At 52.5% G+C, this 12487-nt stretch overlaps 1 protein-coding gene across 1 annotated transcript in view; it reads left to right on the forward strand.

The window, feature by feature from the left end:
* Positions 1-11705, forward strand: part of LOC132207441 (uncharacterized) — an 18482-nt gene extending 6777 nt beyond the window's left edge. Inside the window, exons 3-4 of the mRNA XM_059642942.1 lie at positions 1237-1310; positions 1790-11705. Coding sequence (XP_059498925.1) covers positions 1237-1310; positions 1790-11181 — 9466 coding nt within the window. The 3' untranslated portion in view covers positions 11182-11705. The remainder of the gene's footprint in view (positions 1-1236; positions 1311-1789) is intronic.
* Positions 11706-12487: the final 782 nt, after the last annotated feature.

Here is a 12487-nt window from a genome sequence, read left to right on the forward strand (position 1 = left end):
GCCCTTATTCCCAATTGCTCCATACCAGCCTCCTGGAGGAGGTGACAGATAGGGAGGGGGCTAGGGGGCTGGAGGGGGTGACAGAGATAGGGAGGGGGTGACAGAGATAGGGAAGGGGTGTAGAGGCTGGAGGGGGTGACAGAGATAGGGAGGGGGTGTAGGGGGATGGAGGGGGTGACAGGGATAGGGAGGGGGTTTAGGGGCTGGAGGGGGTGACAGAGATAGGGAGGGGGTGTAGGGGGATGGAGGGGGTGACAGAGATAGGGAGGGGGTTTAGGGGGCTGGAGGGGGTGACAGAGATAGGGAAGGGGTGTAGGGGGCTGGAGGGGGTGCGGGTGCTGGAGGGGGTGACAGAGATAGGGAGAGGGTGTAGGGGATGGAGGGGGTGACAGAGATAGGGAGGGGGTTTAGGGGGCTGGAGGGGGTGACAGAGATAGGGAGGGGGTGTAGGGGCTGGAGGAGGTGACAGGGATCGGGAGGGGGTGTAGGGGCTGGAGGGGGTGTCAGAGACAGGGAGGGGGCGTAGAGGCTGCAGGGGGTGACAGGGATCGGGAGGGGGTATAGGGTGCTGGATGTTGGGAGGGTTTGGCTGTGCACTGTTGAATGCAGAGGGTGTGCTGACTGAGGGGAGAGGATGTTTCTCGGGGGATTATGTCCCCCTCCCCCTCAGTGTCTGCCCTGACATTCCGGAACATTCTTGCCCGATGCTATGAGCCGTCCAGGGTGATGGGGGAGGCCAATGTGCTGCCTGTCAACAGGCTCCTGCTCAGTCATTGTTCACTCAGTATCTCACTGCAACACACTCGCACACACACTCACACACACACACACTCACTCACACACTCACACTGACACATATACACACACTAATATACACACTCATACGTATACACTCACACTGACTTGCATGCACGCACTCACTCACACACTCACTCACCATCTTGAAGACTTCAATCGGATCGCCCCTAAACCTTCTCAGTTCCAGAGGAAACAGGCCTAACTTGTATTATCACCCCTCAGAACGTAACCCCTGAAATCCAGAGATCATTCTTGTAAATCTTCTATGTTGTAGGCCCTGAAAAGTTGATCTGTCTTTCTGAGAGTGCAGTGCCCCGATCTGCTCCAAGTGGTGTCTAACCAGAGTTTTGTTTAACTGCAACGTAACGTCTGCATCCTTATATTTCCAGTCCTCTCCATAGTAAGGCTTTCTCTAACTGTACTGCTTTTCTGTTCTAGAGCTCTGTTGGACTCAGAGTTTGGACGAATACGGCCCCCGGGGTGGGCAGCAGGACGGCCAACAGCTAAGGAAGGTGAGGAACACCTCCAACCCCTCTGCACAGCCTCCCCTCCCCAAGCACCCCCCAGCCTGCAGGGGGCGGGGAGGGAACGGGGAACTGGATCCCACTGGGAATGGTCGGGGGAGAGAATGAGGGTCTCACTCCCACGGGGAGAGATGGGGTGGGAGAATGGGGGCCTCACTCCCATGGTGGGTGGGGGCGAGGAGTCGAATGACTCCTTTGAGGTGTATTCGAGACAAATCCTCCCTGTTGAGCGACTTCCAGATTTTAATTCAGATTTCAATTCCAGATTATATTAGCGGAATTTACATTCTATCAGGGTCCCTGGGTAGGATTCAAAGCTACTTTCCCCCTCTAGCTCCCAGATGTTTCTGGATTATTAGTCACAGTGGCATTTTCACTCTCCTGTTTTCACTGTTTCTGGGGTCTCTATGCTGCAGAATGCGCAACATTAGACTGACCACATTGTCTCCGAAACTTTCTCTTGGTAGATGCCAATCGTCACTTAGAGAGGATTCACGCTGGGAGTTCCAGGCCCATGGAGCAGTTGCAGTCTACAGGGAGGGAGAGGAGGTTGGAGAGGGATGGACCAAGGCTACAAGTGAGGATGCAGCTCCCCACAGGAGATCGCAGCTCCGGAGAATTCCAGACGGATGCAGACGGCACCCGGAGCTCAGAGATGAGATCCAAGTTGGGTGCCCCCTCTTCAGAGTTGAACAGGCATCTGCCAGCTGCCCCAGTCCTCCCGGGTCGGGGCTCACAGGGGTCCGAGGCAGAAGACTCCAATCCCCTCCTGGTGGGGCAGAGTGGCCATGAAGAAGGGGAGTTTGCTGGAGAGACCAGCAGAGGGGAGCCAGTAGGTAATAGCGAGCTAACGAGTGAGAAGGAGGCGGCTAATGGGGCAGCAGGCGAGGAGAGTGTGATGGTAGGGCAGCTCAGCCCAACGCTGCGGAAGATTCCGGACACCCTGACGGAGAAGTGGAGCACTGGCTGGGTGGAAGGCTCCCCACTGTGTAACGGGGACATCGCAGATGGCGGTATGGAAATGGACGGGTGGCGGGGTGGGTTTGAGACCCTTGGTGACACGAGGGGAGGGGATCTGCCCCAGAACGAGGGGACTCAGGGGATCCTGGAGCTGGAGGAAGGGGAGGGGCAAACCAAAATGGAGGCTGAGGGCCTGAAGGCACCGTTGGGGGAGGGCAGTTTGAGTGCTCTTCTCCCATTGGATGATTGGACGATCCCATTGGAGGGGGTACCCCTCACCGAGGGAGGGAAGCCTCTGGGGGCAGGGTACTCCAGCGAGGGTACCGAGGGGACCGAGACTGCGGGGGTGACCTTAAACCCCTGGCAGGGGGTAGGGGGAGCGAGGTCTGGGGATGCGGAGCTGAATGGGGAGCCGGGAATTTGGGATTCCCAGCTCAAGGAAGCCGCCTGGGAAGAGGGAATGGAGGGGCCCGTTGCCGGCCACCGTGGGACGGGGCAAGAGATCGTCATCACCGGGGATGGGATAGGACTGGGTCCCGAGGTGGATGGAGAGGGTGAGGGTCTCAGGGTCAGAGAGGAAGCCAACTTGGAAGCTCTGGAGAAGTCACTTTCCCTGGGGGGAGCCATCAACTGGGGCCCCCCAGAGGTAGAGACCCCCGTCGGCTCAGGTGACCATCCAGGGGTGGCAGAGGGAGACGCCAGGAAGGGTGAGATGGGGATGGCTCCGGGGACCCCCGGCGCTGGAGGATCCCATGGCCCGGAAATCCAGGAGCGGGGAACGGAGGGCGAGTCAGCACCGGGTCAACCCAACGAAGAGGAGGCGGCATCGGGAATGAAGGAGAAATCGGAGCCTGGCGTGGGAGACCCGTCTGAGGGGGAGCCGGCAGAGGATGAACGATTGTTGACCCTTCAATCCTGCGTTGGGTTGAAAGCCCCAGGAGAAGAGGGGGTGCTGACCTTCCACGCGGACCAGGCAGCCAAGAGCACAACCCCAGTAAGAGGCGCCATTCTGGGGATCGCAAGATCCTTGGCTGAACAAAAGCTTTCGGGCACCAAAGATCTGGGATCACTGAAGACCGAGGAACAAACCGAGGAAGAGCACAGGACAGGCGGTGATGGGCAGGAAGTCCGAGAGACTGGCAATGAAGAAGATTGCAGGATGATAGCAGTAGACGTGAGTGAGAGAAGGATGATATTTGACGTGGGGGAAGCACCAGAGAAGGGCAACAGGAGTCCTGAGGGATCTGGGTCAAACTTACACAGGAGAAGCGTGGAAGAGAATGGGGGACCACCGTCGGATGACTTCTCAGAATCCGAGGGAAGACAGGAGATGGAGGGAGAGCCGGTGAGTCTACCTAGCGATGGGGAAAACCAGGAGTCCACTGTATCTTCCACACATTGGTCCCCAAGCAAAGAGGGCTTGGCCATAGAGCCGCCAACCCGAGACCTTCCAGAGGACAACATGCCAACAGAGCCGCCAGAGGGCATCGTGGAATATTGGCACGGGATCATCCCAGAAACCCAAAGCATTGGGAGCCAGCCCTTGGCCAAACACCCTGAAGATCTGTCATATGAGAGTCTTTGCAAACTAGCAGAGGTATCCGAAGGAGTTTCTCTCCATGAAGGTTCAGTCCCTGAGGAAGAGACAGTTTCAGAACAGAGTATAGACTACAAGGGTGAGATGTCCAAAGCAGTTTCTGTCCAAGAAGATTCAGTTCCTGGGGAAGAGACAGCTTTAGAACACAGTGCGGACACCAAAGAGAAAACATGCAAAGGAATTCCTCTTCCTGAAGATTTAATCTCCAAGGAAGACACAGTTTCAGGGCAGAGTGTGGACACCGAAGATGTGATATCTAAAGGCGTTTCTTTCCACAAAAATTTAGTCCCTGAGGAAGAGACATTTTCAGAACATAGTGTGGACAACAAGGGTGAGATGTCCAAAGCAGTATCTCTCCATGAAGATTCACTCCCTGAGGAAGACACGGTTTCAGAACATAGTGTGGACAACAAGGGTGAGATGTCCAAAGCAGTTTCTCTCCATGAAGATTCACTCCCTGAGGAAGACACGGTTTCAGGGCAGAGCGTGGAGGCCAAAGAGAAAATGTGTGAAGGGGTTTCTCTCCATGAAGATTCAGTCCCTGAGGAAGACGCAACTTTAGAACACAGTCTGGATGCCGAAGAGAAAATGTATGAAGGAATTCCTCTTCCTGAAGATTTAATCTCCAAGGAAGACACAGTTTCATGGCAGAGTGCGGAGGCTGAAGATGAGATTTCTCAAGGAGTTTCTGTCCACGAAGATTTAGTCCCTGAGGAAGAGATGGTTTCACGGCAGAGCGTGGACACTGAAGATGAGACCTCTGAAGGAGTTTCTCTCCGCGAGGATTTAGTCCCTGAGGAAGAGACAGTTTCAGAACAGAGTACAGACAACAAGGATGCGATGTCTGAAGCAGTTTCTCTCCGCGAAGGTTCAGTTCCTGAAGAAGACACGGTTTCAGGGCAGACTGTGGACACTGAAGAGGAGATGAGTGAAACAGTTTCTCTCCGTGAAGATTCAGTTCCTGAGGAAGTCACAGCTTTAGAACATAGAGCGGATGCCGAAGAGAAAACATGTGAAGGAATTCCTCATCCTGAAGATTTAATCTCCAAGGAAGATGCAGTTTCAGGGCAGAGTGAGGAGGCTGAAGATGTGATCTCTGAAGGAGTTTCTCTCCGCGAAGGTTTAGTCCCCGAGGAAGAGACGGTTTCAGAACAGAGTGCAGACAACAAGGGTGAGATGTCCAAAGCAGTTTCTCTCCATGAAGATTCAGTCCCTGAGGAAGAGACGGTTTCAGGGCAGAGTGTGGACGCCGCAGAGAAAATGTGTGAAGGAATTCCTCATCCTGAAGAATTAATCTCCAAGGAAGACACAGTTTCAGGGCAGAGTGCAGAGGCTATAGATGAGATCTCTGAAGGAGTTTCTCTTCGTGAAGATTTAGTCCCTGAGGACGGGGCGGTTTCAGAACAGAGTATAGACAACAAGGGTGAGATGTCCAAAGCAGTTTCTCTCTGCGAAGATTCAGTTCCTGGGGAAGACACAGCTTTAGAACACAGTGCGGACACCAAAGAGAAAACATGCAAAGGAATTCCTCTTCCTGAAGATTTAATCTCCAAGGAAGACACAGTTTCAGGGCAGAGTGCGGAAGCTGAAGATGAGATCACTGAAGGAGTTTCTCTCCACGAAGATCTAGTCCCTGAGGAAGACACAGTTTCAGGGCAGAGTGTGGACACCGAAGATGTGATATCTAAAGGTGTTTCTTTCCACAAAGATTTAGTCCCTGAGGAAGAGACAGTTTCAGAACATAGTGTGGACAACAAGGGTGAGATGTCCAAAGCAGTTTCTCTCCATGAAGATTCACTCCCTGAGGAAGACACGGTTTCAGGGCAGAGCGTGGAGGCCAAAGAGAAAATGTGTGAAGGAGTTTCTCTCTATGAAGATTCAGTCCCTGTCGAAGACGCAACTTTAGAACACAGTCTGGATGCTGAAGAGAAAATGTATGAAGGAATTCCTCTTCCTGAAGATTTAATCTCCAAGGAAGACACAGTTTCATGGCAGAGTGCAAAGGCTGAAGACAAGACTTCTCAAGGAGTTTCTATCCACGAAGATTTAGTCCCTGAGGAAGAGATGGTTTCAGGGCAGAGCGTGGACACTGAAGATGAGACCTCTGAAGGAGTTTCTCTCCGCGATGATTTAGTCCCTGAGGAAGAGACAGTTTCAGAACATAGTGTGGACAACAAGGGTGAGATGTCCAAAGCAGTTTCTCTCCATGAAGATTCACTCCCTGAGGAAGACACAGTTTCAGGGCAGAGCGTGGAGGCCAAAGAGAATATGTGTGAAGGAGTTTCTCTCCATGAAGATTCAGTCCCTGAGGAAGACGCAACTTTAGAACACAGTCTGGATGCCGAAGAGAAAATGTATGAAGGAATTCCTCTTCCTGAAGATTTATTCTCCAAGGAAGACACAGTTTCATGGCAGAGTGCAAAGGCTGAAGACAAGACTTCTCAAGGAGTTTCTGTCCACGAAGATTTAGTCCCTGAGGAAGAGATGGTTTCAGGACAGAGCGTGGACACTGAAGATGAGACCTCTGAAGGAGTTTCTCTCCGCGATGATTTAGTCCCTGAGGAAGAGACAGTTTCAGAACAGAGTACAGACAACAAGGGTGCGATGTCTGAAGCAGTTTCTCTCCGCGAAGATTCAGTTCCCGAGGAAGACATGGTTTCAGAACAGAGTGCAGACTCCAAAGAGATGAGAGAATGTGTTTCTCTCCGCAAAGATTTACTCCCTGAGGAAGAGACAGTTTCAGAACAGAGTACAGACAACAAGGGTGAGATGTCCAAAGCAGTTTCTCTCCATGAAGATTCAGTTCCTGAAGAAGACACGGTGTCAGGGCAGACTGTGGACACTGAAGAGATGAGCGAAGCAGTTTCTATCTGTGAAGGTTCAGTCCCTGAGGAAGTCACAGCTTTGGAACATAGTGCGGATGCCGAAGAGAAAACACGTGAAGGACTTCCTTATCCTGAAGATTTAATCTCCAAGGAAGACACAGTTTCAGGCCAGAGTGCGGAGACTGAAGATGAGTTCTCTGAAGGAGGTTCTCTCCATGAACATTTAGTCCCTGAGGAAGACATGGCTTTAGAATACAGTGTGGACACCGAAGAGAAAATATGTGAAGGAATTCCTCTTCATGAAGATTTCGTCCCTGAGGAAGACACGGCTTTACAACACAGTGTGGATGCTGAAGAGAAAATGTGTGAAGGAGCTTCTCTTCATGAAGATTCAGTTCCCGAGGAAATCACAGTTTCAGGGCAGAGTGCAGACTCCAAACAGATGAGCGAAGGTGTTTCTCTCCACGAAGATTTACTCCCTGAGGAAGAGACAGTTTTAGAACAGAGTGCGGCCAACAAGGGTGAGATGTCCAAAGCAGTTTCTCTCCATGAAGATTCAGTCCCTGAGGAAGACACAGCTTTAGAACACAGTGCGGATGCCGAAGGGAAAACATGTGAAGAAATTCCTCTTCCTGAAGATTTAATCTCCAAGGAAGATACAGTTTCAGGGCAGTGTGCAGAGGCTGAAGATGAGATCTCTGAAGGAGTTTCTCTCAATGAAGATTTAGTCCCTGAGGAAGACACGGCTTTAGTATACATTGTGGATGCTGAAGTGGAAACATGTGAAGGAGCTTCTCTTCATGAAGATTCAGTTCCCAAGAAAGGCACACTTTCAGGGCAGAGTGCAGACTCCAAACAGATGAGCGAAGGTGTTACTCTCCACGAAGATTTACTTCCTCAGGAAGGGACAGTTTTAGAACAGAATGCGGCCAACAAGGGTGAGATGTCCAAAGCAGTTTCGCTCCATGAAGATTCAGTCCCTGAGGAAGACACAGCTTTAGAATACAGTGTGGACGCCGAAGAGAAAACATGCGAAGAAATTCCTCTTCCTGAAGATTTAATCTCCAAGAAAGACACAGTTTCAGGGCAGTGTGCAGAGGCTGAAGATGAGATCTCTGAAGGAGTTTCTCTCAATGAAGATTTAGTCCCTGAGGAAGACACGGCTTTAGAACACAGTGCGGATGCCGAAGAGAAAACATGCGAAGAAATTCCTCTTCCTGAAGATTTAATCACCAAGGAAGATACAGTTTCAGGGCAGAGTGTGGATGCTGAAGATGAGTTCTTTGAAGGGGTTTCTCTCTGCGAAGGTTTAGTCCCTGAAGAAGACACAGTTTCAGAACAGAGTACAGACAACAAAGAGAAAATGTGCGAAGGAATTCCTCTTCATGAAGATTTAGTCCCTGAGGAAGACAGGGCTTTAGAACACATTGTGGATGCTGAAGAGAAAACATGTGAAGCAGCTTCTCTTCATGAAGATTCAGTTCCTGAGGAAGGCACAGTTTCAGGGCAGAGTACTGAGGCCAAAGAAATGAGCGAAGGTGTTTCTGCCTGCAAAGATTTAGTCCCCGAGGAAGAGACAGTTTCAGAACATAGTGTTGACAACAAGGGTGAGATGTCCAAAGCAGTTTCTGTCCGTGAAGATTCACTCCCTGAGGAAGAGACGGTTTCAGGGCAGAGCGTGGACGCCGAAGAGAAAATGTGTGAAGGGGTTTCTCTCCATGAATATTCAGTCCCTGAGGAAGACACAGCTTTAGAACACAGTGCGGACGCCGAAGAGAAAATGTGTGAAGGAATTCCTCATCCTGAAGATTTAATTTCCAAGGAAGACACAGTTTCAGGGCAGAGTGCGGAGGCTGAAAATGAGATCTCTGAAGGAGTTTCTCTTTGCGAAGATTTAGTCCCTGAGGACGGGGCGGTTTCAGAACAGAGTATAGACAACAAGGGTGAGATGTCCAAAGCAGTTTCTGTCCATGAAGGTTCAGTCCCTGGGGAAGAGACAGCTTTAGAACACAGTGCAGACACCAAAGAAAAAATGTGTGAAGGAATTCCTCATCCTGAAGATTTCATCTCCAAGGAAGACACAGTTTCAGGGCTGAATGAGGAGGCTGAAGATGAGATCTCTGAAGGAGTTTCTCTCCGCGATGATTTATTCCCTGAGGAAGAGACAGTTTCAGGGCAGAGTATAGACTACAAGGGTGAGATGTCCAAAGCAGTTTCTGTCCATGAAGATTCAGTCCCTGGGGAAGAGACAGCTTTAGAACACAGTGCGGACACCAAAGAGAAAACATGCAAAGAAATTCCTCTTCCTGAAGATTTAATCTCCAAGGAAGACACAGTTTCAGGGCAGAGTACACAGGCTGAAGCTGAGATCTCTGAAAGAGTTTCTCTTAGCGAAGATTTAGTCCCTGGGGAAGAGACGGTTTCAGAGCAGAGCATAGACTCCAAAGTTGAGATGTGCGAAGGAGTTTCTGCTCATGAAGAGTTAGTCTCTGGGGAAGATGTGGTTTCAGGATGGAGTGTGAATGCCGAAGACAATGTTATCGGAGGACAACAATTGAGGGCAAGTGAAGAGAGCGATAATGACCCCTCTGTGCTGCCGTCGGAGGGTCACTGCGATGATTTCCCAAAGGGAGAGGAGCAGGACATGCCGAGGGAGAGCGATCCCACCTGGAAGACAAATGTGGAGGGCCTGGCCCCCAAATCAGAGAGTGACGCGGCAGTTCACCCTCGGCCAGTGGGAGACGAGGGACGTCATGGTGAGAGCCGGGAGACTTTCCCGCTGCCCGGCATTCCCGGAGTTGGGGCATGGACCAAGGAGACGGGGGACCACTCCCATGAAAGTGATGACACTTCCGAGGCGGTTGAGAGTGTGGGAGAGAATCCTGAATGGCTCCCAGTGGGAATTTCATCAGCATTAGAATCCCAGGAGTCTGACACGCATCCGGTGGACGGAGTGCCGGCCAGCTGTGTGTTTCTGGATGGCCTCAAGGGTGAGATGAGCGCCCCGGTGAGTCGGGAGCTGGACGGAGATGGTGAGAGGAGATGGGCCGGAAAAAGCGACTGGCAAACCGTGAAAACGGGCACAGAATCGGCAGGGATCACCGCAGCTCCGGCTGGGAATGTCCAACTCAACAGGCTCCTGGGAGCCGGAGATACCCAACAGGCACCAGGAGAGGGAGGATGGAAGGAGCCGCCAGTAGAAATCCAGCCGGGCCCTCGCGGTGGTGGCCACTCGGAACTGAATGGAGAGAGCACAGCGGCCATGTTGAGAGGTGAGGTAGGACGTCCCTCAGCGAGGATAGGAATAATCTTTGGGGACGTTTCACCCCTCCAGGCCAGAAAGCCCCAAAGTCTTCGTGAGGAGCAGGGTGGTGACGATGCCAAAAATGAGGAAGACACCATCACTTATGATGAGGGCTACCAAACCCAGAGCAGCGTCAGAGACATCAAGGAAGAGCATGATGCCAAGGGCGAAGAGCCCAATGCCAAGGACGAAGAACTCATTGCCATGTATGTAGAACCCAACACCAAGGACGTAGAACTCAGTGCCAAGGACAAAGAACCCAATGCCAAGGATGAAGAACCCAATGCCAAGGATGAAGAACCCAACGCCAATGATGTAGATCCCAATGCCAAGGATGAAGAACCCAATGCCAATGATGAAGAACCCAACGCCAACGATGTAGATCCCAATGCCAAGGATGTAGAACCCAATGCCAAGGATGAAGATCCCAACGCCAATGATGTAGATCCCAATGCCAAGGATGAAGAACCCAATGCCAAGGATGAAGAACCCAACGCCAACGATGTAGATCCCAATGCCAAGGATGTAGAACCCAATGCCAAGGATGAAGATCCCAACGCCAAGGATGTAAATCCCAACGCCGAGGATGTAGATCCCAACGCCAAGGATGAAGAACCCAACGCCAATGATGTAGATCCCAACGCCAACGATGTAGATCCCAACGCCAACAATGTAGATCCCAACGCCAACGATGTAGATCCCAATGCCAAGGATGTAAATCCCAATGCCGAGGATGAAGAGCCCAATGCCAACGATGTAGATCCCAATGCCAAGGATGTAAATCCCAATGCCAAGGATGAAGAGCCCAATGCCGAGGATGTAAATCCCAATGCCGAGGATGAAGAGCCCAATGCCGAGGATGTAAATCCCAATGCCGAGGATGAAGAGCCCAATGCCAAGGATGAAGAATGTGATACCCTGGATGAAGAACTCGACGCCATGGACTCCTCCCAATGCATCTTCGGCAAGAGCGAAGACTTGGAGGTTGGCCATGACCTGGGACTAACGGCGTGCGGGCAGGGGTGTCAGGGGTGGAAGGGTCGCCATGTCGACGCCTGCGCGCCCGCCGCGGAGGAGCTCAACGGCCTGCAGGGGCCATCGGGAGACGGAGAAGGACGGTTGGCCGAGAGTTCGGCCACGGCTTACCAGTACTGGTCTTCGGAGGATGAGTAGGCAGCTCGGGATCGGAGGTTGGGGAGGTGAAGCCGTGTTCCCATTGGCGGTGGGCGGGTGAGGAGTGGGAAGGGCTGGGGCAGGGGTGTCGTGAGATCCCTCACAAACTCTGCAGGTTGGCAAAGAACCTGCCCACATTTCTGAAGGAGGGCCACTTCTCTCCATCAACCTCTCAAGACGAGGAGCACGGCACATACGAGAAAGACTCAATTGAGAAACCCAACTGACTCTCTGCACCCAAACCCTGTCCCACCGAAGACGAGGGCTGGGGGGAAGAGATTTGGGGCTGGATGTTAGACAGTTGGCATTTCAACCTGGCACCTCGTGGATCTTCCTGAGTCCTGCAAACCCCTCCGTTACCCAGGGAGGCCTGAGGGTCCGTAGGATGCTTGGAAAGGCCTAAATGCCACCTGCGAACATGAGGGAGTATTGCTTTTGTGTCTTGTGGTTTTTATTTTGTAGACCTGCCGTGAGTGTAAAACACACCCAGCTTCGAACAATCAATAAATCCGAAGCAAAAGAGACCAGGCGTTCTAATCTTGTTCATTTCTCATGCTGCATTCATTTATATAGCTCCTTCTCCGTCCCGAAGGTCTGCCAGAGGGCTAAACAGTCAGACGCCCTCCCAGCTGATCCCCCCCACCGAAACCACACACAGGGGCACCTCCAACCTCTGCCCCGCAACAAACAGTCACTGAAAGCGTGGGAGGAGGGTGGAGTCAGACAAATGGAGAGGTTTAGGGAGGAAGTTACCCAATGGCCCAGCAATGGGAATCGGGGGGGGGATTATTCATGAGGCCGGGACGGTAGGAGCGAGAGGCTCGGAGAATGCGACGGAGGTAGGAAGGGGGTGTAGATAGTAGAGGGGGTGATGGAGATAGGGAAGGGGGGTAGGGGGCTGGAGGGGGTGACAGAGATAGGGAGGGGGTGTAGGGGGATGGAGGGGGTGACGGAGATAGGGAGGGGGTGTAGGGGGATGGAGGGGGTGACGGTGATAGGGAGGGTGTGTGGGGTGCTGGAGGGGGTGACAGAGATAGGGAAGGGGTGTAGGGGGCTGGAGGGGGTGACAGAGATAGAGAGGGGGTGTAGGGTGCTGGAGGGGTTAACGGAGATAGGGAGGGGGTGTAGGGGGCTGGAGGAGATGACAGAGATATGGAGGGGTGTAGGGGGATGGAGGGGGTGACGGCAATAGGGAGGGGGTGTGGGGGGCTGGAGGGGGTGACAGAGATAGGGAGGGGGTGTAGGGGGATGGAGGGGGTGACAGAGATAGGGAAGGGGTGTAGGGGCTGGAGGAGGTGACAGAGAT

This window comes from Stegostoma tigrinum, chromosome 47, assembly GCF_030684315.1.
Source record: "Stegostoma tigrinum isolate sSteTig4 chromosome 47, sSteTig4.hap1, whole genome shotgun sequence".
NCBI lineage: Eukaryota > Metazoa > Chordata > Chondrichthyes > Orectolobiformes > Stegostomatidae > Stegostoma > Stegostoma tigrinum.